Genomic DNA, 22,238 nt, shown 5'->3' on the forward strand with positions numbered 1-22,238 from the left:
TACAAGTGTATCAACAATTTCAAAATCTCTGCGTAAGAAGTAACGGATCCATAAAATGTTCACGTTCACTTTATTGACCCTGGGAGAGTCTGACCCCTCTTTCAAGGCGTCTCTAATGAACTTTGATAATGAGATACGAATTCTTGCCGATCCAGGTTGGAATGGTGAAAACCCCGATGACTGTCTTTTTATGGAAAAGCATTTGAGCGATGTTGACCTTTTACTTTTATCGCAATCCACTCCGGAATTCATTGGTGGGTATATACTTCTTTGTATGAAGTTTCCAAGCTTGATGTCAGCTATCCCCGTTTATACGACAGTCGCCATAAGTCAACTAGGAAGAGTTTCGACTGTTGAGTTTTATAGATCCCGTGGGCACTTGGGACCATTACAATCTGCATTCATGGAGGTAAGCGACGTGGATGAGTGGTTTGACAAGATGACGCTGGTGAAGTATTTCCAGAACATGACAGCTCTCGAGAATAGAATCCTTCTTACAGCATATAATTCCGGCCATACTCTCGGTGGCTCGTTTTGGTTGATTACCAAACGGCTAGAAAAAATTATTTACGCCCCAACATGGAATCACTCTAAAGACTCTTTTCTAAACAGCGCTAGTTTCCTTTCGCCAACCACAGGAAGTCCCATTTCGTCGCTAGTTAGACCAAGTGCTATCATCACTAGTACCGAATTGGGTTCGAATATGTCACACAAGAAAAGAATGGAGAAGTTCCTACAATTAGTGGATGCCACGCTTGCAAATGGAGGCGCTGTTCTTCTTCCCACCACTATTTCTGGCCGGTTTCTAGAGCTTTTACGCATCATTGATGAGCATTTAGCAAATTTGCAAGGAGCTGCTATACCCGTTTACTTTTTGTCATACTCTGGGACGAAAGTATTAAGTTATGCAGCAAACCTCCTTGACTGGATGTCATCTCAATTGATTAAAGAATATGAGGGTATTGCTGCCGAAGATAGAGCCTACAGTAGGGTTCCATTTGAGCCATCCAAGGTTGACCTTCTTCTGAATCCACAAGAACTCATTCAACTTCCGGGTCCAAAGATCGTATTTGCGTCTGGTATAGATTTTAAAGACGGAGACATGTCTACTCAAGCATTGCAGCTTCTATGTCAAGATGAGAAAACAACAATCATTTTAACTGAAAAATCGTCTTTTGCAAGAGATAATACATGTACAACCGACCTTTTTCAAGAATGGTATACTCTTGCAAGTGCAAAGAACAACGGAGTGGCGGAGGATGGAGTTCCTGTTCCGTTAGAAAAGGCTATTCCTCTTACATCATGGACTAGAGAAGAAGAGCTCAAAGATGTAGAGCTCCAAAGGTTCAAAGAAAAGGTGGCGCAGGCTAGAAGACAGAAACTTCTTAATAAAGTCAGGGACAAGAAGAACAAAAACATTTTAAATGCGGACTTGAATTCTGATGATTCATCTTCTGATGAAGACGAAATATCAACTGATGAGGAAGAGAAAGGAATCGAAGCTAATGTTATCTCTTCCACGACAGCTAATGGTCAAGCCGATGCCACTTCCGTTCTTAATTCGCATGAGGTTTTCGTGACTGACTATGTCACTGAGAACCTTGAAGCTAATAAGCCCGTGGACACACGCGTATCTTATAAGCTAAAACCACGTCAAGCAATGTTTCCTTTCTTTCCATCCAGTAAGAAAAGAAAGCACGACGACTATGGTGAGGTAATCGACCCCAAAGACTTCCAAAGGTCTGACGAGAATAGTGCAAATAATAAGCTCATCATTGAAAGTAAGAAAAACTTCGAGCTCAATGATAAGGGAAAGTGGGGTGAAGCTGATTCTTATGAGAGAGGAAGAAGGAACTTCAAGCGTGGCCGTGATGGCCAGAATAACAATGCCAATAAGTTGACTCCCCAAGAAATCTTGAATAACCAACTTCTCCAAAAAACACTTGACACTCTTTTCCGTCCTGTAAAGAGGGTGCCTATTGGACCTGCGTCCGTAATGGCCGCTCGCTCTGTCGAGTTGAAGGTGCGGTGCGGATTATCATTTGTTGACCTTGCTGGCTTAGTCGACTTACGCTCATTGAGCATGATTTTATCAGCCTTACGCCCTCAAAATTTAATAATGCTTCCGGATGCTACCTACAATCCACAATTCAAGGAGGAATTGGATGGATTGGTTCTTGTTAACAATGCGTTCCACAAACAATTAGAGAACCATAAAAGCAAAGCCTTTTCAGATTCCATAAACACAAGCTCAAACTTTGATTTACTCGCCTTGGCCAGAAGAGGGATAAGCAAAGGCGTGTCTAGTGAGATGGCATTATTTGTGGCAAAAGGAAACGAAACTCTACAGATAGGTACAAAGGGCCACGGTACTTTGAGTGAATTTGAGGTGAAGCTAGATGAGCAGTTAGATGCTTCTCTTGTATGGCAGAAGATTGATGGTGGCTACAAAGTATCTCAAATCCAAGGTGAGTTGGAAATTTATCAACCAGAAGGGGTTCAAAATGACTCTGTCGATAAGATCATCAATTCCGCTACTCAATTTGTGTTGAAGCCCGTACTGAATCCAGTTTTTGAGCTGCTCAAGAGCGCAAACACTGAAGATTCTTTGCAGGGATCTCGTGGAGATTTTGGGCCTGCATTGGCGATTGGTGATATCAGGCTTACAGAATTGAAAAAGAAATTGTTGAGTCGTGATTTGAACGCCGAGTTCAAAAGTGAAGGTACTTTGGTTGTCAACAACGCAATTGCTATTAAGAAGATCTCTGTGGATAACTATCAAGGTGATGATACAGGGGACATTGCCATTGAAGGACAAATTGGTCCTTTATACTATGAGGTTAAAAACTGCATTAGAGAAATGCTCGCGTATGTATAAATGTCAAAACCGCATAAGAACCAAAATGTACTAGTAGTGTATTTACCGATTTACTCGAACCAATGGAAAACCTCAGTTTTGGTCTTACGGAAGCGTCAGAAACCAGATCGTACCAATAGTTCAAGATGCAACCATATTCCAGATCCGGTGGTACCAGAAAATGCTTCTATGAATTCCAGACGCTTGTTGCATGCTACACTTCGGCAGACACTGTCAGCAAAAAGGAGTGCACTCCAGCTTTCGATGACTACTTCGAATGTTTGCATGGCTTCAAGGAACGTGAAAAGGCTAGATTGATGTTGCAGCAATTGAAGGCAAACGAAGCTTCTGGCGAAGGCGTCAAAGCGACTGATTTGTATAAGTCTGCTGGTGGTGTTTACGAAAACTTGAACCTCGTTTCAAAATGATGATTCTGGCCCTTTGGATCTAGCTGAATGAATCCTTCAGCAATGATACGGATGAGGTCGGAGTTGGCTATTCCATTAATGCATTTATATATTTGAATGTACAGTTTATTGCATGGTAAAAATGACGGAAAAACTTTTATCTGGATTTTGAGTCCTTGCTATTTTTCATCAAGCTTCTAGAGCCGTCTTTAATAATCGGACAAAAGTGCTTGTCAAGCAAGACGTTCTCCCATAACACGGCGGAAGAGATATTACTTCTTTCCATATCTACCTCGAAATCTTCCTTCTCAATTCCCAAGATGTAGTTTCCCTCGCCGGTAATTCTATCCTCTGTACTCCATAAACCTTTCAAGCCCTCGCCATATCTTGCAAGAAGCTTACCAATGAACTTCAAGGTAGCAATTGTAGTTTTCTCTGGTGTCTGCAATGATGAAATGTATAGTCTCTTGATAAATGGTAAAGCTCTGGCTAAACTACCTGTGCGAGAACGGAAGAAAATAAAGTCAAGACTTTTCAATAACAACTCGGCTTTGGTTGAAACATTAACCGCTGGTTTATACGTGGCATTTGTTGCGTCAAGTGGATCAGCTAGCCTCAAGGACTTGTGTGAAAATTCCAAATCTGCATCAAGACAAACGTCCGCAATAATTTGATACAATGTCGATACGAATTTCGAGAAATCGACAGAAATCGGTAATCTACCTACCTCCCTGTGGTTTGTAACCAATGCAAAGGCGGCGACAATACAGAGAAGAACTTTTCTGATTTCTTCCGAGGTGTAAATACCTCCAGACTCAAATTCATTATCGGCAATCCCAAATTTGTTGCTCTCTAATGAGTGCTCTTCAACAATGTTGGCCATAGTTTCTTTCAAAACCACAAGGAAGTCTCCTAATAAGTCAAAGTTTGCCATTTGCCCGAATCGAGACAAACCTTCTAAAACTGCAGCCATCAAGTTGTTTGCATCATTTTTTTCATCGGCTGAGTATGAACCAGCCTTCAAAATCTCAAGATAGAAAGTCAATAACAATTTCAAAGTTTGCGCTTGGAATTTTTCTCTTTCTTCTGCGGTAATGGCTTGTTCAGCTTTCGCCATTTCTTGTTCGATTTCTTTCAACTCCTTTCTTTGTTTCCTTTGTTTCTTTGACAAATGAACTCTGTTCTTCTTCTTCATCTTTTGCACTGGTTCCAAGTCCTTCGTTCCATTTGGATCGTAATCATCTAACAAAGATAAACTCAAAAGAACATTGACCACGGCTTCATCAACTCTAAAGTTTTTGTCTTTTATAACTTTGCACATGATCCTGGTGATATCAAAGGATATGCTTCCATGATCTTTGTCTTCCTTAAGAAGACTCTCTAAAGTTCGAATGCATGAGAAAAACAATTGCAAATCAGTTTCGTCTTGAGGCTTTTTATTGAGGCGGCGAATTGGGATAGTGAACAACTCTGCTCTAAAATTGAAATGCCTCAAGGACGATAAACAAAGTTCACATGCTGCCTTAGTAGCCACCTGTCCTTGTTTCACTTGAGAAGCTGTGATTTTCTTGCTGCTTTTGGATGCCAGTGCCAGAACCCTAGCTAGTTTGGTGAGTAATTCAATGTAATGTTGATAATTCAAAACTAGGCCTTGTTCAAACCCTCTTAAACGGGCAATGTCTTTTCCGACTCTTTCCTTTTTTTCTGTTTCTGTCAAAGGTCTGATTTTATAAGCCGGTGCTAAAGATTTGAAGACAGGGACGAGTGCCAAGATTGCCAATTGGCTACTGGCGAAATCATCAGATTCTGCTAACCTTCTCAACTTAGTAAGGCAAGAAATATTTTCTTCGGGGTCTTCGATAAGTCTTGATGCATAGTCAGCAATTTGTTCCTTGATCTTCACAAGCTTCTCTTGAGGAGACAAATTCGCATCTTCATCCTGCTCTGTTTTAGCTTCCGTGTCGTCCTCCTTCGTTCCTTCACTTTTTGGGGCGGATTCTTTATTTTCACTTTCCAGGTCCTCCTTACTTTCTTTCTCTATCACATCTCTCAATACTCTTTTAACAACACCATCTTTTTTGATAGGTAACCCCTCGACCTTATTTTCCGACTTCAAATTACGTGGGACTAGTTCGTAATCTTGTTCCTCATTTTCCCACAGATCCTCACCGACAGTCTTCTTCGAAAACAAACCTGATGCGAGTTGGGCGTCCAGTTCTTCCCTTAATCTTTTTTGGCGCTTCTCCACGGCATTTGACTTTCTTTTGGCCATGTTTCAGTATTTGAGTCTCAGTCAAATTGGTGTTGACCACAAGGCCATCTCATCGAGCATCTCACGTATTTTTAGTCACGTGCAATAGGGTCCAAGAGAAGGAAACCACGATGTTAATACTTCTCATCAGTAAAACAATTTCAGCTCATTATCGGCATAAAATCGTGATGTGGGCGAACATATTACTACAGAGAAGTGAATCTGCCCCTATTTCTCGTTGTTGCTACCATTTTTGTTAATATGACCGAAATTGAACCATACAAAAAACTTCTATACGAGAAAGTAATCAAAATGCGCGTACATAACTTGATGCTTTTGTAGGCCCGAACATGACACTTAATGACCTGGTGTAATTTATACTTTCCTGTAGTGTGGGTCATGCAACCGATATATGTGACAAATGATTTGCAAGCTCGTTTAGAACGGTTTGCGACCCTGGTTTCGTCGCCCTGGTATAATCGTAAGTTGTCGGCAGACACGGCAGAAAAAAAAAAACCGAGCCGCGCTCGTATAAATATTTCGCAATCTCCTCCCGATAACTAAGCATACACATTCTTTTTAGCCTCGCAGTTACTTGACAATATGAGTCTTAACCTGAGCTCTCCTATAGTGGACGCAGTCTCGAGTAAGGCCTTGGAGACATCGTCCATTGTGGCACGAATTGCCGAAACTTGGCAATCTCTTTCCTGGCTTCAAATTTTCATTACTTTCGTTATTGGTGTCTTATCCTATGATCAAATTCTGTACCAGATTAAAAAAGGGTCCATTGCAGGTCCAAGGTTCAAAGTCTGGCCAATCATTGGTCCATTCTTGGAAAGTTTGGATCCAAAGTTTGAGGAATACAAAGCAAAATGGGATTCTGGTCCATTGTCTTGTGTTTCCATTTTCCACAAGTTCGTCGTCATCGCTTCAACCAGGGAACTTGCGAGAAAAATTTTATCTTCTCCAAAGTATGTCAAGCCATGTGTTGTTGACGTCGCGGTGAAAATCTTAAGACCCACCAACTGGGTGTTTTTGGATGGAAAAGCACACGTTGATTACAGAAAGTCGTTGAATGGCTTGTTTTCTTTGAAGGCCTTGGAAATCTACATTCCTGTGCTTGAAACATACATGGACAAATACCTTGACAAGTTTGTAACGTATGATGCTCCAAGAAAGTTCTTCCCTGAATTTAGAGAGTTGTTGTGTGCATTGTCTCTCAGAACCTTCTGTGGAGATTACATTACGGAGGACCAAATCAAGGAAATTGCGGACAATTATTTCAGAATTACTGCTGCATTGGAGTTGGTGAATTTCCCAATCATCATTCCTTACACAAAGACCTGGTATGGCAAGAAGATAGCCGATGAAACAATGAAGGTATTCGAAGACTGTGCAGCTGAAGCTAAGATTCACATCAACGAGAAGAACGGCAAGCCCACATGTGTTATGGATGAGTGGATCTTTTTGATGAAAAAGGCTAGAGAAAGCCATGCAGAAGATCTGGAGTCGAAGTTATTGATTAGAGAATTCTCTAATAAGGAAATTTCAGAGGCCATTTTCACCTTTTTGTTTGCATCTCAAGACGCTTCGTCATCTTTAGCGTGTTGGTTGTTCCAACTTGTTGCTGACCGTCCAGATGTAGCTGCCAAGGTTAGAGAGGAACAAATGAGAATTAGAAACAATGATCCTCTGGTTCCATTGAGCCTCGATTTGATCAATGAAATGACCTATACTAACCATGTTGTGAAGGAAGCTTTACGTTACAGACCACCTGTCTTGATGGTTCCGTATGTTGTGAAGCAGCCTTTCCCTGTTACCCCAGAGTACACTGCTCCTAAAGGTTCTATGGTTATTCCAACTTTGTATCCAGCCTTACACGATCCTGAAGTTTACCCAGATCCAGACTCTTTCATTCCAGAACGTTGGGAAAATGCCACGGGTGACATGAATAAGCGGAGTTGGTTGGTATTTGGCTCCGGCCCTCACGTTTGTTTGGGCCAACAGTACGTTATGATGTTGTTCACCGGAATGTTGGGCAAGTATTTGATGAATTCTGAAATCAAACATCACGTCACCCCATTATCGGAAGAAATAAAGGTTTTTGCCACTATTTTCCCTAAGGACGATTTAATATTGGAGTGGGAGAAAAGGGACCCGCTTAGTGCAACGTCATAGTTTGTTTATTATACATAGAAATTGAATGTTTTCTGATTTATCGATTTGGATTACACATAAGTATTTAAGCATCATAAGTGGAAGCAGAGATGTTACCACCTCTACCAGTCCAGTTAACGTGGATCCATTGGTCTTTCTTCAAAAAGTCATTCTCTTGGCCTGGCAAGACTTGGAAGGTATGAGCACCAAAGTAGTCTCTTTGAGCTTGCAACAAGTTAGCTGGCAATTGAGCCGATCTGTAACCATCGTAGAAGGACAAAGCGGTAGAGAAAGCAGGAACTGGAACACCGTACTCAACAGCCTTACCGATAGTAGATCTCCAGCCTTGTTGAGCCTTGATAACAGCGTTGTTGAAGAATGGGTGGAACAACAAGTTCTCCAAGTCTGGGTTCTCTCTGTAAGCAGCAGTAATCTCGCCCAAGAAGACAGATCTGATGATACAGCCACCTCTCCACATCAAAGCAATGGCTGGGTTGTTCAACTTCCAACCGTACTCCTTAGCAGCCTCTCTGATCAACATGAAACCTTGAGCATAGGAGATAATCTTAGAAGCGTACAAAGCTTGCTCCAAGTCGTCAACAAACTTCTGCTTGTCCTTGATAGGGGATTCACCTTCAACAGATGGGCCGGTCAACACGGTAGAGGCCTTCACTCTCTCATCCTTGATAGCAGACAAACATCTGGAGAAAACGGCCTCACCAATCAAAGTAACTGGCATACCCAAGTCCAAAGCGTTGATAGCAGTCCACTTACCAGTTCCCTTTTGACCAGCAGTGTCCAAGATCTTTTCAACCAATGGCTTTCCATCAGTAGGGTCATTGAAGTACATGATGTCTCTGGTAATTTCAATCAAGAAGGAGTCCAAAACACCGTTGTTCCACTTCGCGAAAACGTCACCGATTTCCTTGTCAGAGAACTTGCCCACTCTCTTCATCAAATCATAGGCCTCACAAATCAATTGCATGTCACCATACTCGATACCATTGTGGACCATCTTAACGTAATGACCAGCGCCAGCATCACCAACCCAGTCACAACATGGCTCACCATCAGACTTGGCGGCAATGGATTGGAAGATGTCCTTGATGTGTGGCCAAGCATCTGGGTGACCACCTGGCATCAAAGAAGGTCCGTGACGGGCACCCTCTTCACCACCAGAAACACCAGAGCCGACAAAAAGGATTCCCTTCTCCTTCAATTCCTCGTAACGACGGTTAGAGTCTGGGAAGTGGGAGTTACCACCATCAATGATAATATCACCCTTCTCCAAGTGTGGCAATAATTGTTGAATGAAAGCGTCAACTGGCTTACCAGCCTTGACCAAAAGAATGATTCTTCTTGGTCTTTTCAAGTTGGCGACAAGCTCTTCAATAGAATGAGCACCAATGATGGATTTGCCTTTAGCTTCGTTGTTCATGAATTCGTCAACCTTGGAAACAGTTCTGTTGTAAGCAACAACAGTGAAACCCTTGTCAGCAGCGTTCAAGATCAAGTTTTGACCCATAACGGCCAAACCGATTAAACCAATATCACCACTGGCATAGTTAGTAAGATGTTTTTGTAAAATTTGCAATCTACCTTGTGCGCCTCCCATGTCAACGTTTCTTGAAAGTTAGGTCTTGCGAAAGCGAATTGATTTCCCCGCCAACTAATCTGGATTGCCTGAATAAATAAGCGTTCCTGACTGCGAGCCATAATCACATGGGCTTCTTTCATACTAAGTTGGGAGGAGCTAGTAAAGTCAAAGACTAGCAATGAATCTGGTCACTTGCTGCTAGCGCGGATTGAATATGATCGTAACATACGTAGGAGCAGACATATTTTAATTAAGCCACAATATTAATTGTACTAGAACAAAAAAGAATTAAGAAAATTACGTGAACGAATTCTGTTGGGGATCGCCGCTTTTTATATACTCCACGCAGGACCAACGTAGAAAGTCTCGAGCGCAACCTGCTTACAACATACACAGACGCATATACAAATACACTTTTAGACGTACCTAGCATACCAGCAACTCAAAACAAGCCTTCCCGTAAGTCATCTTTTGCCATTGTAGTCGGATACATCGTCACTGGAGAATATATGCGTCACGTGAGATTGCTATACGCGTAACTTCCAGCCAAAAAACGGTTTGTCAGCACCATTAACATAAAAACGTGTACTTGCTTAAAATCATTATTACGGCTAAAACCAGGTCTTCCCATGTAGACATCCGTTACTGGAACGATATGTTGCGCTTTTTTTCGTTGACTACCACCTTCATGTTCCATTCCCCTCCCCCACTTTCGGCGGGGTCAACGTAACTCTTTAGTAAATTCCTGTACATCAATGTTCATTATGAAGTCCGACTCGGCGTATTGTGCCTTCTTCTTTCCAGTCTTTACGACTTCAGCTATAAGGCAGCTTCAGCTGGTAATAATAGGACCACAGTGACAAGGTAACTCGAACCTTATAGGATGAATATGTGCTAGTGTATAAGTTGACGCTACTCCATCCACATGTAGTATTTCAATACTAGTGTCCGCTTCTGCAGTTACAACATTGTGCAGGTAGGTCCGAAATGGCCTCAGTCCGGCCCGTCTAGGAGCGGACACATCGGAAACTCCTCCAATCGTTGAGCTTACCAAGTGAGGGCCCTCACGGTGCTATAATTTGGCTTACCTTATACTTCATTATGGGATTAATCCTTGAAATGAATGAGGAATCAAATATTCCGTCGTGGGTGCAATATGCTATGTGAGACGTCATTTTTCTTCTTTGTGTGAATCACCAATAGAGCACGTTTTGCCGAGTAGTTCAAAATGGTTCACTTGTTTCAACCACTGTTTTTTGAGAAGGTATCTTTTGCCTCTATTTTCATGTGCTAGTCTTGTGGCTACCCCAGCATTAAGTCCTTGTTCCTTTAGCTCTACGTAAAATTACAGACACCACAGGCTTTACATCTAGCTGTATATAAACCTTCCGTCCACGGAATTCATCAATCTCATTATAATCTTCATAGCAAGCCCTTTAGGTCATACATACGAGTTGAAACTGTTCATAAGCAAAACTATACACACGAACTTGGCCACAAACTTCTAGTGTATATTATCCTGGAAGTAAAAACAAACGTAAAGCTATGTACATTTTGTTTGTACTCCTGTTCTGGTTGCTTACCTTGAATAAGAGTAAATATGCAGGTCGACTATTCAAGATAAAACTTATCTGAAAGATGCGAAGTCACGTGTAATTGTATGATTAGCACTGTTGGAAATTTGCAATCTAGTTAAATATCAAATTTCTTCTACTCTTAAAACAACTCAATTTTGAAAAAAATGCCAATTCCTGTCCCACATGGTGGTAAATTGAATGACCTTGTTGCGAGAGATTCTGCTATTAAGCAAGATCTCTTAGAGAGTATTCAAAATGAAAAGTTACCATCATTGACCTTGACTGAGAGACAGTTATGTGATTTAGAGTTGATCTTGAACGGTGGTTTTTCTCCATTAGAAGGCTTCCTAAATGAAGAAGATTACAACTCTGTCGTTGAGAACATGAGATTGTCGTCCGTCAAAGGTGATGATGGTAAAGGATTATTGTGGCCCATTCCAATTACCCTCGATGTCCCTGAGGAAACTGCTAGAACTTTCCAGCCTGGTGCTAAGATTGTGTTGGAAGACTTGAGAGATCAGAAGCCTTTAGCTATTTTGACGGTTCAATCTATTTACAAGCCTAATAAGGCCAACGAGGCTGAGAAGGTTTTTAGAGGCGACCCAGAACATCCTGCCGTTAAATACTTGTTTGACACTGCAGGCGATATCTACATTGGAGGCAGCATTCAAGGCTTGAATTACCCTACTCACTATGACTATGTGTCTCTCAGAAAGACTCCTGCGGAATTGAGAGCCGAATTTGAAAGGTTAGGCTGGGATCAACAAAAAATAGTTGCTTTTCAGACTAGAAATCCAATGCATAGAGCACATAGGGAATTGACTGTTAGAGCTGCTCAAGATATCGGCGAAGATGGCCATATTCTAGTCCATCCTGTTGTGGGTTTGACTAAACCTGGTGATATTGACCACCACACAAGAGTTAAGGTTTATCAGCAAATTTTGAAAAAGTACCCTGAAGGATTGGCGACTATCTCTTTATTGCCTCTTGCTATGAGAATGGGAGGAGATCGTGAGGCTTTATGGCATGCTTTGATTAGAATGAATTACGGTGTCGACCACTTTATCGTTGGAAGAGATCACGCTGGACCAGGAAAGAATTCTAAGGGCGTTGATTTCTACGGCCCTTATGATGCACAAGAATTGTTAGCACTGGTTGAGTCCGAATTATCTCCGAAGATTAAAATTGTTCCCTTCAGAATGGTCACATACTTGCCTGATGAAGACAGATACGCTCCAATTGACACTATTGATACCAAGAAGGTTAAGACAGCGAATATCTCTGGAACTGAATTGAGACAGCGCTTGAGAGATGGCACTGAGATTCCTGAATGGTTCTCTTATCCTGAGGTGGTGAAAATCTTGAGGGAATCGAACCCACCTAGATCCCTGCAAGGTTTCGTAATTATTATTGATTCCACTGGAAGTGGTCAAAATGATGACTACCTCGCTTATGCGTTGCAGTCCACATTGAACCAGTTTGCTGGTGGCCGTCGTATCACAAGATTGAACTCTTCGCACAATGATGCATTCTTGATCAATGAATTGGTCAAGGCTGGCTCAGGTGTTATTTATACTGCTAAGGACGATTACGGGGAGATTTTGCTGACCGTTGGAGAGGCAAATTCTGTTGTGATTAAAACAGGAGAGAAAGCAGTTTCTGGAAATACTTTCTCTTTAGAAAAAGCTGGTGATGAGGAGTCTGTTAGGGCTATTTTGGATGCTATTAGCCAATACTTGAAAGAGCAAGGGTTCTATCTTTAGTTGTAAATAGTGTATGAGAAAATGATTGCCTCTACAGTTATGAGCTACATATACTTTGGCAAGCCAGTTATGTTATACTTCGGCAATAAGCTTTGTATCTACTTCCTTTTCCACAAATTTAGCCATTTTTTGCACTGTACTTCTTATAAACGATTTATATCAATACTCAGTAGAATATGCTACCAATTCCTAAACCACGCCGGGAAGTCAGCTGTCTATTTGGTAAGAAGCGGGAGGCACACTTCCTGAAAGAAGAACAGTTAATTAAAACTTTGAGATATCTTTCTTTTCGCTTGCTGTACGCCTTGTCTTCCTTTTTCGTTAATGAGAAATGTGCTTGGGTATCCTTCAATAAGTACGTTTGTTTGTAATGGCATTCTTCTTTTTCAATTATTTTCATACTGTGCGATATATCACCAAAACTGTGAACACTCTTTTTTAATTTATCTCCTGAGCCTACCACACTTATTTCAAGATTTTTAAATCTTGGTAGAATGATGATCGTGCAATCATTGCAGTATATGTCTTACTTCTACACATGCTTGTGGAGGATATAGTAAGGGCCAAGGTTTTAGACAGGGCCTATATGCAAATCCTGATTCTCAGGGTGCGATGATAAGACAGAAACTACCACAATATTCCTTATGTGGAGACTAATGCTTTTCTTGTTTATCATTGTAATAATAAGTGTTTTGGCAACTACAATCATTGCGTGTGTTGCGTACAGACTCTTTTCAGATGACGGTGACCGGAATGGATACTCTCGTATCGAGGGCGATACATTTCACCCAGCAGATGTTGATCGCGAGTTTTTGAATGATGAGGAGTCATTACTTCATCTAGCGGAAGAATACGACTTCACCACTTTATCACCGGAAGAGCAACAAGCATTTTTGAAGGGTCAAGAATTTACTAAGAACCACCCTCCACGAATCGACCGAACGAGAGGGAAATCATTTTCTAGGGAAGACGAACTAATCATAAAAGATTGCGGGATTAACGCATTTGAGTTTGAACAAGAAAGAGACATCCTTAATGCTCGGTATGTTGTGGAGGACAGAACTGAAATTAACTTTACAAATAATGACCTGGCATATTCGACAGCTACGTCGGTATTGAACTATCCTCTCCCTACTAAAAACCGAACTCAAGATACAGTTTATTTTGAAGTCAAGATCTTCGAGTTTGTTGAAGAAAATCAAAATGCCCACTTTAGCGTCGGATTAGTTACAAAGCCTTATCCTGCCGAGTTCAGGCTTCCCGGTTACAATACGTTTTCCATAGCTTACGAATCGACTGGAAACCTTAAGATTAATAAGCCATTCCCAACACCTCTACAGCAGCATTTGGGTGCTAATAGTCTTTTCAACGCTCAAGTATTGCCCCCCCTCCATCAGTCTGATATCGTGGGGTTTGGATACGTGATATCAACTGGCACTTTATTCATCACACGAAACGGAAAGAAAGTAATGGATATCATGAAAGGGTGCTTTCTAGATTTGTACCCAGCTGTTGGGTGTTTTTCAACGAATGCAAAGTTTCATGTAAATTTTGGGCAAATGGGATTTGTCTGGATAGAAGCAAACGTGCGACGTTACGGTTTCTTTTCAACAAGTGATCGCAAGATTGGAGGAGAGAGAGGATTGGCTTCTCTCCCGCAATACGGTAACTACGGAATGAAACTGGATAAGCTTTTAGATAAAGGCGATGAACTACCCCCACAATATCCGGAAGAGGAGCTTGACTTTTTTGGGAAACTACGCGTTGGAACGTCTGCGCAACTATTATCGAACAAGTCTAAGGAGGACTTGCAAGAGGAACCAAAAGATTAAATAATAGAATAATATAATGAAGGTAAAAAAATGCGCAAGCCCGGAATCGAACCGGGGGCCCAACGATGGCAACGTTGGATTTTACCACTAAACCACTTGCGCGAATTACAATGAGTCACCTACCAAGAATTATTACATTTTTAAGCCAAGATACGGCATACCTTTTGAAAGCTTGGATAGCTTCAATTAGTAAAATACACTACTGACAAATTTTATTAACATCTAAGACAACATACGCAGCTGGTCGTGATACGATAGTAGAGTGATGCGCACTATGCCAGATCAATGCGAGTACTCAGTAGACGAAAATAAACTACCATGGCTATATTGCACATATTATACGTGCGAATGTAATATGTAACAAGTAAACAAACCACAAAAAAAAATTTTACTCAGAAAACCACAGAACAGAAATTTCAAGCCTGAATATACAAATTAACAGAAAACAGAAAAAGCCATACTAGCAACATTATTGAAATATAACCAGGACCGCACACCTTCCCAGAAAGTCTTGCGAGACAAAAATCCAAATATCGCAAACGTAAGTATCCTGCGATTAGAAGAGTACCTAAAAACAGCTTATTGCGAACAATAATTACAGTAGTTTAACGAATTAATTCAACAAACACCACTTAATAATGGAAAGGTCACCAAAACTCAATCTCTAAAAACTGAAAATAGAAAGAAAAGATCAATTTGTACCCCAAAACATTATTTCTACTTCTATGAACATCATAAACTATACTAGTGTTCAAAGAAGAAACTACACGTTCATTCCTTTTAAAACTAGTCCTTTCACAAAGTTGCTTTCTGTATAAAAAATCCATAAAGCGACAGCATTATAATAGTATCCAATGATTATCATTTTACTCTAAAGATGAACACACTAGCACAGTCAGATGATAAAAATGGCCTTCGACATAAAGTTACAACCTCCTCTGAAAAAAAATGGCATCAACTACATTACTTTGAAGAAATCTTTACATGTCAAAAATTCTTATCTTAGAGAATTATTCACTTTTTATCCAAAGTTATAAGATTTACTTCATGGATTGAAATTCAATGCAGTAAATTAAAAAAAAAACAAAAAAACGATCACAACATACATTAATAATTCATTAAAATGTGCAAAAGATATATATTAACCAGTACACAAAGTCAGCACAAATAATTTCCTTAATCTTATTTAAATCATATACCGAAGAATATTAATATTATCACATAACAAGATCATAATACTCTTCACAATAAGCATAAACGTATAGCACCAGAGAAATATATTTTAAATCAGTAAACCAACATCATAAAAAGCTACAATAATAGACACAATAATTGTGAGATGTACACTAACACAAGAGAGAACATCTGTTGATATTTCCAATAGTAATACAAAATCAACATATGAATGAATACCCTTTTAAAGAAATACTAGACATTACCAATGTTTAAAACCTATCACGAACAAAATTTCCACCAAAAATGATGCGAACATGTGTTCGAAGGAGCATTATCTCAGACCAGAGGGTAAAAATTAAAGACATAGAAAGCGTGAGAGTAACTTACATTGTATTTGATAGGGTCCGTCATCTCCTTAAGGATGCAAAAAAATCTTAGGAACATCAAATGGTCAGTTAAAATTTTGATAAAATAAACCGCGAAATTTGTTAATTTTTAAATTACAATACTCACCTATGGTGAAATAGAAGCAGAATTAATGCATAGAGTAACTAAAGTGTCTGGAAGGAAATTTTACAAGGATTAATTGAAATCTTGATATATTGGAGACTGGCAAACATTGAACAAAGATTGTTGAAAACTTAAATAATATTCGATCAGTTATGATATTAAACGTCAGTATTACTTCATAGTGGGCTCGCTCTGTATTTAAATGTTCGTCATATCTTTTTTCACATTATGTATTCTGTGAAAAAGACAAAGATTATTTACGGTAACTGTGTTATAAATATAATTCAAGAACTTGAATAATTATAATATGTGCCACGACAAATGTGTAGTTTCGTTTCATTTCATTTATAGACAATAAAATAGTGTAAGATGGGTCTTCTTATTTGTGACATTACCCGAATAGCACTGTCTTATTTTCATTTTCTTTCAATAATGCAGAAATACTCTCAAATTTCGTTTTGTATCGTGTTTAAATTATCAATTATAACCAAAACTCCAGGACTCCACAACTGTAATTTGTAAATTTTGATGTGGTAGCGGGGAATTGATGAAACCGAGGTAGGAGCTCTTCTATTTCTGGATCATGCGATCAAGTCTTTGCACGGATAGAAAATGAAAATATCCAGAAGTAAAAGTAATCGTTACAGATGAGATTAAATGAATATTGTTTCTAGTAACAGATATCTCTGGAGTAAACATAAATTGTTTCGAGTGATCAAATTTAAGGAATAACGACATTAATTTCGTTCTAGGTGAATATAATATTTGTATGATCTAAATAATTTGTTCTGTAATAGTACTAACCAAATGTTTACTCTTTTTTTCTGTCTCTTGGACTGTAGAATTGTGATAATTTTTTTCGTGTTCTGAAGAGGTAGGTGCTATTACTGTTCGAACCATCCCTGCAATTGTCGAACAATGTTTGTGTGTGGACTAATTATGGTGTACTCCAATTTACCTGTTTTCTTCATTTAACTTGTTTTTAATAAATAGAGCTGTGATCTAACTCAGTTAATTAATGTATCTTTCGGGAAGTTCGCTTTGGAAAATCAAAAGAGGTAGAGATGAAAGTCTATTTTCAATCTAGTTATTCATTTTACGCGTTACTTTGGATCTTTTATCTTATGCTATGAGTACTGACTTTATCATCAGTTGGTAAAACTAGAATAAAAAGTTAATTTACTCTCATTTTCTAAGTCTAACCTGAGTGACATGAAGTAGCAATAGAAAATTTGCAACTTTGAGAATGAGGAGAAACCTAAATAAATCAATAATAATAATTGTAATAGAATGGAACTTCTTTATGCAATATTTGTCCAATAATTAATGTTTCCGAAAAACGGAACTGATGTACTAAATGGTAGTTTTCATCAAGGTAATGGGAAAGCTATGTTAGTCATCTACTGTTAGTCGAGGATGGTTGACGTCTAAGGATGACACCTGAAATAGCTTACAGTACTTGCGATTTACCAAGATGTTGGTCGTGACTGAATTATTTTACTGGTTGAATATAGAGATGTACGGGATTGCCTTATAGGAAACATCTCTGATGATGAAAATATCTTTTGATTTGGTCCCTCTTCTGACTAACAGTCTGTGGTATGCTTGTATTACTTCAAACAAATGTATGCTTCGCTAATCAATCAATGACTGAACTGAATCCTGATAATGCCTTCAGAACCTACGGGGCAGCCCTCTTTTGGTGAATACCCTTGCTAACTGTTCAATTTACGTGTCTTGTAATATTCATTCTGTATTCCCGAAGCTAGTTTTGTGAGGCAAATTCCCGATAATTTAATTCGTAAACTATTGATATCTTCAGGTCCTTCAAATCTGAGTTTAGTTTCTACAATGAATTTTTTGATAATGTTAATCGACGACTTTAATTTAAGAACGGATGGGGTCTGGCTTACATATAACTGAACAGGTGCTGAATTGTTGAGGTACTTAGATTAAATGACTATGTGCGCATGGCGTAAATATCGTTTTGATTGGAAAAGACACTGTCTTCTGAAAAAGCTTGTGTTTTGCAATAGTGTCGCCCTATGTCACGGATCCGAAAAGCGTTTACATAGTACACGATCCGAAGTTACGACTGGGACTATAATGATACCATGCCTCGGATGTGTGCTTAGAGTTTGAAAGTGCGTTTGTGACATCTTTAAGAGGGCACGAAACACCTCGGAAATTCAAAGTTCATTTGTGTACTTGCGCATTTTATTTAGATTTGGCTAGGAAGCATTTACACTCTTGAACCTTGAACCTCAAAGGACAAACATGAAGCAAATTCGAAATGTAGTAGAAAGAAGTGAAGTTGGGAGCTGTGATACCGAAGCTCCAACTTTTTACCGTGTTTTTATTGTTTCAAGATCATTAGGTCCTACTATGAAAGCCTTCTCGTCTGAGTCTAATTTCAAGATGTACAAAGATTTCAAACATATTTCAAAATATCATCCATGCTTCAATAGAGCAAAAGAATTGCAAGATAAATTTAAAGGATACCCAATTTTATATCTGAAACGTAATTTGAATGTTAAGCTCGGTTTCAGTGAAGAGAGGATCATGACGATATATCATTGCTTGCCTTCCGGTGAGAATGGTGACCGGCTTTACAACAAATCCGACAATAAACAATTAGTCGAAGTCTACAGGAAAGACTACATAAGTTATGCTAGGTATAGGTTGAAATTTGAATCAACCGAGGTAATCTTGGTCATACACCGCAGGCTTCCTATTGCAGATTTCAATGTTGGTGAAGCACGCTACCGATTTCTACGTCAGCAATCCTTCTTTGAACGCACCGGGTATTTTGGTAGCGACTTGTATATGATCGGTAGAAACCAGATAAGTCTTGTTGATGATTTAGTGGATGGGTATAAAATTAACCCAAAAAACAAGCTTGTGGGTAATGCAATAATTAACTGTATTGTGCCTCCGATCTTAACCTCTGCCAGAAACCTCTCTACACCCTACAAGCTTGGCAGATTGACGAACAACCACTGGTTGACATTCGGTATTGATCATAAATTTTTCTCACTATCTCTTCTTTCTGATAGCAATCTCGACAGCGATGCCAACAACACAGTCACATTTGAAGCTCTTGCAATACTTTGTGTCTCAATGGTGCTTCCTATGTATGATCATGAAGATAGCATTCATCGCAGAAGAAGAGATCGGAATAAGAGGCACAATTTCCCTTAGTCTATTCAAGCATGTATGGCAATATTTATCAAGAGAATGTAGTGTTCCCAGATTTTCGCAGTCTAGCCGATAAATGACGAAAGTAAAAATAGAGGCATAAAAGAAAAGCTTTCTAATGTTTGAGACTCCACGTAGCACGATAGGATAGAAATTGATTTTCGTGACCATCTATGGTCGACTTTGTCCCAGATGAAATATTCCTGTGTTTCTCACTTCGTTCATGATCAACTGTTGCTCACTCATAGGAAGTACAACATGTCCACATATGATTATCCTCAAGTGATAGTGTTTGATCTAGATTACACCCTATGGCCATGGTGGTGTGATTGTCACATTTCACCTCCGATCCAGAAGGTAAATAACGCTCGACTCACAGATGAATCGGGCGCCAGTTTATCATTGTTCAGGGATGTTGAGTCCATTTTACTCGAACTAGCAACAAAAGGGATTACCATAGTTGGTGCAAGTAGGACAGCTACTCCTGAAATTGCATTGGAGATTCTTTCATTGCTTCACGTAGGTGAAAGACCAATGATCGATTACTTTAGTTCTCTCCAATGGGGCCAAGGATCAAAGAAGCGACACATCAAACAAGCTCTAAAGGAACTAAAGATGGAAAAGTGCCTTGAGAATGGGAGCGTTATTTTGTTCGATGATGAATCTAGGAATAAAGATGTGTGTTCAATTAATTGCCATTTTGCTTTGATTAGGGATTATGAGTCTGGTCTCACCAGAGATTTCTTCGAACAATCTTTGAGGGCTTGGACAAAAAAGAAAGGCCACTAAGGCGTTGTAAGTGAAAGAAAACAAAAAACAAGAAAAAAACTACCGTACATAAAGATAAATAGCTTTTATTGCCAATTTAATTAAACACACCCTTAAGAAGAAGTAGGAATCTCACTAGGAAAATCCGTATGGTCAAAATCACATTAAAATTAATGTTTAACGCCTTCCTGAATTGATTTAACAATGGAAATAAGGATATCGTGATTAGCGTTGGGAGGAGGACTGATTTCTTTCTATTGCCGTTAGTATTCTCACTAATAATCTTCGATTGATGGATACTTACTTCCAACAAAAAGCTTCTCAAATTTTCATCCGACCATTCAGCTACATCAACCAAAGAGACATCAGCACTTTGTGATTCCAAGGTCGAGTTGTTTTCATCATCCTTAGTCTCTGCCTGAAGCTCCACAGGAGTGTTGTCATCTTCCTCTTCTTTGCCTTTCGTCGTAAAACAAGACATCAAGTGAGGATATGTTTTAACTAGTAAAAAGCCAGCACCCAAAACAAGAGCACCAGTTGCTGCCAAATGAAACTTATAGTTCCTTTTCTTCAATTGTAGAGCCATGATAATGAAAACAAAAAAGTGAAATGGTAGTAGTTCCGCAACAAGATGTACTCAGAACCCGTGATAAGACTCACATAACATTCCAGAATAGGTAAAAAAAAGCACCGCGACAAGCTTCCTTATTAGTCTATGCTCCAATAGAAAGATAGAAAAAAATATAAAAATATGAGAAGAGAACCAAGACAATCGTCAATTACAGTCTTCGAAATTTCAATTCTAATTAAACTACCTAAGTGATTCAGTGGAATAATCAAGTTAAAAACGTCCTAAACTATTAGCATCATCAAAATGGCACTGAAGTCACCGCCACAAGAAGAAAAATAGCAGATTTTGTAGGCTCCAGGTATTAAACAATGAAAGATTACAGTTATGGAATAAAATAGTGGATTTCTTCAATTTTACGTCAGTGGGTGGATGATAGCTCCTGGTAAGAAATACGTCGTTAATGCGATTTATTTTGGTCGATTGGGATCATTTATTCTGTAAAGACAGTATCCGTTCCGGATCGTTACTGAAACAAGTCAGTAGAGAATAGGAAAACTCATATCCGCAAGCTTCCCTCGAATTGTTCTTGTACGATTATATTTAGATAATCAACGATTGGTAACTGATTGAAAGCTCTACATTAGGAGTCTCAACATGTATCACCTGAAAACAGCACTGTTATGGGCTTGATGAAATTTCTCATAACCAACGAAGGTTCTCCATGATCATAGCATACTACAGCCTGAGAACATTAAACTATTGAATCCTATAGATCCAAGTACCTTGTTTTCATGGCGACGTCATAAAGTTAAATAGATTGAAAATTCAGGGTAATGGTCGAAAAACCTACAACTTCCTGAACATTGAAGTGCAATCAATAATGAATCTTAGAATGTCCGAGTAAGATCAATGAGATTCAGCTACTTAAACCAAAGATGATAAAAAAATTCTCTTTTCTCACTAAACAATTGTGGGCCTAATCACATAGAGTTTCCATTAAACTTATTCACATTAGTCGACCTATGATACAGATGAGAGTACTTGTTAACAATCAGTCAAAGGAGAGAGAAAAAGAAAGCAAACTATGTAGAATCAGCTATATTGTACAAATAAATAATGAGAAGGATGTGGTGCCAAGCCTTTCGTTCTACTGGGAACAATTTTGGCTACCACATTGACTTGGATGTTGTATTGGATTAATTTAGTTCGTTTTATTTATGTCAGTAATTTGAATAAAGGGGTAGAGTACCCAGCGTGTAGTTCATTTACAAGAATGAATGAATAAAGCAAAGCATCCCTAATCGTGGTATTGGATTATTAAAATGAACCACAGTCAACTATATGTTCGAGGGTAGTTCACCTTTTTGCTTGTAATGACTACTTTACGACTATTCAAAGTAAACCGGACACAGTCTCTACCATTTTAATTCAAACCAATCAAATAAAGTATTTCAAGTTCGTCCGCGAGAATGATTCAACTTAAAACATCCGATTGTAATTCAAACAATTCGAAGAACGAATGGACATCTTTAAAAAAGGTAAAATTGACTTCTTGTGGATCTGAGAGAATCCTT

At 39.1% G+C, this 22,238-nt stretch overlaps 10 protein-coding genes and 1 non-coding gene across 11 annotated transcripts; 7 read left to right on the top strand and 4 right to left on the bottom strand. All coding sequences in view use genetic code 12, as the record gives it.

Annotated features, from left to right (window-relative positions):
• Positions 1-55: 55 nt before the first annotated feature.
• Positions 56-2,878, top strand: FOB63_003551 (cleavage polyadenylation factor subunit; the record flags this gene model as incomplete). Its single annotated transcript, XM_002615320.2, has 1 exon — positions 56-2,878. One exon carries the CDS (start codon positions 56-58, stop codon positions 2,876-2,878), a length of 2,823 nt encoding a protein of 940 aa, XP_002615366.2.
• Positions 2,879-3,003: 125 nt separating this feature from the next.
• Positions 3,004-3,285, top strand: FOB63_003552 (uncharacterized protein; the record flags this gene model as incomplete). The annotated part of the gene is made up of 1 exon (XM_066102333.1): positions 3,004-3,285. One exon carries the CDS (start codon positions 3,004-3,006, stop codon positions 3,283-3,285), a length of 282 nt encoding a protein of 93 aa, XP_065958352.1.
• Positions 3,286-3,421: 136 nt separating this feature from the next.
• FOB63_003553 (uncharacterized protein) lies at positions 3,422-5,536 on the bottom strand (the record flags this gene model as incomplete). Its single annotated transcript, XM_002615319.2, has 1 exon — positions 3,422-5,536. The coding sequence occupies one exon, from the start codon at positions 5,534-5,536 to the stop codon at positions 3,422-3,424; it is 2,115 nt and encodes a 704-aa protein (XP_002615365.2).
• A 582-nt stretch (positions 5,537-6,118) lies between these two features.
• Positions 6,119-7,693, top strand: ERG5 (C-22 sterol desaturase; the record flags this gene model as incomplete). The annotated part of the gene is made up of 1 exon (XM_002615318.2): positions 6,119-7,693. The coding sequence occupies one exon, from the start codon at positions 6,119-6,121 to the stop codon at positions 7,691-7,693; it is 1,575 nt and encodes a 524-aa protein (XP_002615364.2).
• Positions 7,694-7,757: 64 nt separating this feature from the next.
• Positions 7,758-9,512, bottom strand: GND1 (phosphogluconate dehydrogenase (decarboxylating); the record flags this gene model as incomplete). The annotated part of the gene is made up of 2 exons (XM_002615316.2): positions 7,758-9,228; positions 9,499-9,512. 2 exons carry the CDS (start codon positions 9,510-9,512, stop codon positions 7,758-7,760), a joined length of 1,485 nt encoding a protein of 494 aa, XP_002615362.2.
• Positions 9,513-11,010: 1,498 nt separating this feature from the next.
• Positions 11,011-12,609, top strand: MET3 (sulfate adenylyltransferase; the record flags this gene model as incomplete). Its single annotated transcript, XM_002615315.2, has 1 exon — positions 11,011-12,609. The coding sequence occupies one exon, from the start codon at positions 11,011-11,013 to the stop codon at positions 12,607-12,609; it is 1,599 nt and encodes a 532-aa protein (XP_002615361.1).
• Positions 12,610-13,253: 644 nt separating this feature from the next.
• Positions 13,254-14,441, top strand: FOB63_003557 (uncharacterized protein; the record flags this gene model as incomplete). Its single annotated transcript, XM_002615314.2, has 1 exon — positions 13,254-14,441. The coding sequence occupies one exon, from the start codon at positions 13,254-13,256 to the stop codon at positions 14,439-14,441; it is 1,188 nt and encodes a 395-aa protein (XP_002615360.2).
• Positions 14,442-14,472: 31 nt separating this feature from the next.
• FOB63_005605 lies at positions 14,473-14,543 on the bottom strand. The gene has a single exon. It is a non-coding gene; the product is annotated as a tRNA-Gly (tRNA).
• Positions 14,544-18,404: 3,861 nt separating this feature from the next.
• Positions 18,405-19,328, top strand: FOB63_003558 (uncharacterized protein; the record flags this gene model as incomplete). The annotated part of the gene is made up of 1 exon (XM_002615313.2): positions 18,405-19,328. The coding sequence occupies one exon, from the start codon at positions 18,405-18,407 to the stop codon at positions 19,326-19,328; it is 924 nt and encodes a 307-aa protein (XP_002615359.1).
• A 189-nt stretch (positions 19,329-19,517) lies between these two features.
• Positions 19,518-20,114, top strand: FOB63_003559 (Mg-dependent acid phosphatase; the record flags this gene model as incomplete). Its single annotated transcript, XM_002615312.2, has 1 exon — positions 19,518-20,114. The coding sequence occupies one exon, from the start codon at positions 19,518-19,520 to the stop codon at positions 20,112-20,114; it is 597 nt and encodes a 198-aa protein (XP_002615358.2).
• A 76-nt stretch (positions 20,115-20,190) lies between these two features.
• Positions 20,191-20,679, bottom strand: FOB63_003560 (uncharacterized protein; the record flags this gene model as incomplete). The annotated part of the gene is made up of 1 exon (XM_002615311.2): positions 20,191-20,679. The coding sequence occupies one exon, from the start codon at positions 20,677-20,679 to the stop codon at positions 20,191-20,193; it is 489 nt and encodes a 162-aa protein (XP_002615357.1).
• Between the last annotated feature and the right edge of the window lie 1,559 nt (positions 20,680-22,238).

Source organism: Clavispora lusitaniae (assembly GCF_014636115.1).
Source record: "Clavispora lusitaniae strain FDAARGOS_655 chromosome Unknown tig00000105_pilon, whole genome shotgun sequence".
NCBI classification, from domain to species: domain Eukaryota; kingdom Fungi; phylum Ascomycota; class Pichiomycetes; order Serinales; family Metschnikowiaceae; genus Clavispora; species Clavispora lusitaniae.